At 44.3% G+C, this 3570-nt stretch overlaps 1 protein-coding gene across 2 annotated transcripts in view; it reads right to left on the bottom strand.

Moving 5' to 3' along the window:
- Positions 1–3570, bottom strand: part of DCP1A (decapping mRNA 1A) — a 50755-nt gene that overhangs the window by 5358 nt on the left and 41827 nt on the right. For both annotated transcript variants that reach the window (XM_006917537.2, XM_025050663.1), the window contains 2 exons: positions 2479–3222; positions 486–551 (listed from right to left, as the gene is read on the bottom strand). In XM_006917537.2, coding sequence (XP_006917599.1) covers positions 486–551; positions 2479–3222 — 810 coding nt within the window. The remainder of the gene's footprint in view (positions 1–485; positions 552–2478; positions 3223–3570) is intronic.

The following is a 3570-nucleotide window of genomic DNA, read 5'->3' as shown; positions in this document are numbered from 1 at the left end:
AGCGGTATAAAGGCTCAAGACAAATGGAAGTGTAAAATGTTAAGAATGGAAACAATGAGGTGTGCATTTCAAGGTTGGTAGGTGATGGAGGGTGGGGACACTAAGGGTACTGATGCTTCCCTCTGTTAACTGGGACAACACAGCTCTTTCAGAGCAAAGGGTGTTTCCTACTCAGAGAATGAGGCTGATGTGCTCTCAGCAGTTGCCCATTTACAAACACTTAAGTGAGTGCCCACCCTGAGGCTGACCCTGCCTTTGTATACACAGTCAGGGAAGACATTCACACAGAGAGATGACTCAAGGTCTACAGAGGTCATGGCAATGAACTCTTTGTCTGGGGGAGCAGGGGTAGCCTGCCCGGGGAGGGGGAATCTATAGTGGGTTTGGGCTTGAAAGCTAAAACTTTTCACTCAAGTAACAATGTTTTACTTCACACTCAGTGGAACTTAAACATAATGTGTTCTTCAGAAAATGGGCATCCTTACCGTGATGGCACTAGATAACACCTTAGGCTGGGAAAAGACTTCAGGATCCTGGTTTTGCTGCATAGACTGCAATGTTTAAAAAGAAAAGATGAACAGATGTTCCAAGTTTCAATTAAGATTTTGCAGTTACTGGGGAAAAAAACTAGGTTAGCAATAGGGAATAGTTCAGACATTAACTATTAATCTAGTTCCTAGATTCTTGAGGGAAGAGGCTGACAGGAACTTGTGACAATGCAAATGATGACTGACTGCAGGATGAGAGATTTGGGATAGATCCGGACCCTGTTTGGTTCCCTTGAGAAAAGAGATGTGTGCAAAGCCTTTAAGGAATCTCTAAGGGAAAAGCCGAAACCCGTGTCTCTTAGAAGAGCTGGGGACAGCCCAAGCATATTTTTGCTGTTGAGTCTGCAGAGATGCAAGATCTTGACAGCATACTTCTTGAAAAGGTGATTTAAACTTTGGACAGGTGGCACTAAACAGTCTTCATCCACAGTGACACTTATATGTCCTCACTCACTGGGAAGAGAAAGAACTTTTTGTTGTAGAGCAAAAACATTAGACTTCAATGAAGCCCCAGGTCCTCAATTCGATACTGCCAAGTAAATGAAAATGTATACAGATGTAGGTGTCCCTTGAAAGGAAGCATGCTGGAGAGCAGGGTGCTGTCCCAGAGGTCAAAATCTGGAGGAGGTAGAATTCAAAATTGATGGTTGCAGAGCAACAGGAACAGTGGCAGCAGGCACATTTTAGGGGCATATACCAAACTATTAAATAGAATACATTCTCTCCTCCTTGTACTGAAGAGAATCTCAACAGAAACAGCTGGAAATGACAATTTAACGACGTAACCAAGATACTAAATTTCCGCTTTCTGTGCAAGATTTCAAAGGAATGAAATAAAGTATCCTGTTAACTAAGGGATAATATACAATTATCATAATAGGCTCTTTTTTTACAATATTATTTGTTAAGATTGGGGGTCACAATTAGTAAATGGCATGAGACTAAAATCCTGAAAAGCAACTAATACATGTTTGAGTTGAAAGTTCTACCCTCTTTCAGTTCTGTGATCTTGCAACTCACCAACCATGTACATTATTGAGGGATAAATTTCTTCACCCCCCATACTCAATCTACCATCAAGTCTCACTAATCATACTTTTTAACATATGCACTTGCCCACACCCCCAAATTCAGGCAGCCTGGGTGACTCCCAAAGCCTCCTTCCTGACGTGTCATCCTACTTCTGTCTTCTTTCCCAGAAAGCCCTGTTTTGCTCAAAGTCCTTGAAATATTCCCCAGGGCTCTCAGGACAAATCTCTCAACTCTGTAACATATAGTCCTACTCATCAACCAATACCAGCTCCTCCAAGTCTCTTTCCACAGTAGAGCCAATCACACTGTAAGTTCAGCAACTGCCTCCTTATCTCCAGGCCTCTGCATATGCTATTCTCCTTGCCCCAAATGCTTTTCCCAACTCTAGGGAAGGTCTGGCTAACATCTACTGAGTCTTCAGATCTCAGCTAACATCAGTTTCACTAGGAAGCTTTATTTGCCCTCATACCTCCAATACTGGGATGCTCTTATAGTACCCTAGTGTGCCTGGCACAAGGTAGGCACTCCATCAGTACAGAGGGAGTTGGGAATGGAACAAAGGTTGGGATAGTTTGGACCTGAGTGGACCTAAGTCAAATGAGGACTTCTGGAACTATCAGTCAAAAACAACTGAAAAATACCTCTAAAATACTCTCATAAGAAAATATAAATACTGCTTCTTAGCTTTAATCAGTTGAAATAATTTTGGGAAGTGGAAATGAATTGAGTTACACCGTTTGCCAATTATTTGATTGTTCACGAGACTTCTGACCTCCCCTTTCTTCTAGCCCGACATACTCAACAGTTCTCTCTTTAAAATGACTCTCCCACGTCAGTCAAAATCAGTCTTTGCAGTTTCATCCCACTCAATTATAGCCACCTACTCTCCTGCCAGTACCTGAAGGGGAGCAAGCACCATGTTGCTCAAGGCGGTGGAGGCTCTTGCTGCTGTCTTAGGGGGAGGCTCTATGAAGCTCTCAGGCGTGGCCAGCTGTCCGGCTGCTGGAGAAAAGTTGGGTGCCATTGCACCTTTCCCAAGTGACTGTGTCTGTATTTGGTCATGCTGTGGGGTCAACCTGAGTTTCTGGAGAAGATCAACACTTGGGAGGGATGTACCAGTGGTGTTTGTCAGTGGGCCCCTGAAGGGGCTCTGGCTGGCAGTCAGACTGGCATGGCTAAGCTCAGGGACTGGCTGACTCAGGAGTGGAGACCTCTGTCTAGGTGTGGTCTTCACTGCCTGCATCATGGTGGTGTTTCGGGGTAAGCTGGGGGGAACCTGTGCAGTAGGAGCTTCTGCTGGCAGAGTGGGACTGAGCCCAGGGCGCAACGGGATCGCATAGCTTGGGGCCTGCTTTTCACTGGACTGTGTGATGGAGGCAGGAGTGATTAGCACCGGGGTAGTGACTTCAGGTTGAACTGAGTGGTGGGAAACAGGATGGATACCCAGGTTTTCTGACTGAGGGGCCCCTACTGACTGCTCAAAAGAAAATGGTAGGAATGAGCTGGGCTCCTTCTGGGAGGCATCTCCTGGCAGCTTCTCTATTTCTTCTGAATCCAGACCCACAACGGTTGGCTGTTCCTTTGGCAAAGAGGTTCCAAATAATTCTTCCACTGTCAGATGTTTGTGTCCAGATGGAACAGACTGAAAAACAAATCAAATCACCCAATGAAAGAAATCTCTTGCAAACCAATGTAACTAAATTTCTCTTCCATCAATCAAAAAGTGTGCAGAAGCAAAGATGGATGGAATCTGAAAATAAGAAAATGGAACAAATAGAGATATACTAGGGAATAAGGCCAAGGTGCATCCAGTTTCCCCAAATTGGTGGACAGAAATCTGCATTAGTAATAAAATTCAAAGTCTGGGGACTCCAGGTGATAGTGTTAGAATTCACTTTTTTCTGAGCAAATGAGTATCAGGTGAAGGGGCAATTACATTATTACGAAGTTAATTGTGCCTAATGCCCCATGTCAGTAACACATGTAGGGA

This window comes from Pteropus alecto, unplaced genomic scaffold (genome assembly GCF_000325575.1).
Source record: "Pteropus alecto unplaced genomic scaffold, ASM32557v1 scaffold75, whole genome shotgun sequence".
Classification (NCBI taxonomy): domain Eukaryota; kingdom Metazoa; phylum Chordata; class Mammalia; order Chiroptera; family Pteropodidae; genus Pteropus; species Pteropus alecto.
Note: the sequence above shows the minus strand (reverse complement) of the source record. Positions and strands in the feature narration are given on the sequence as shown.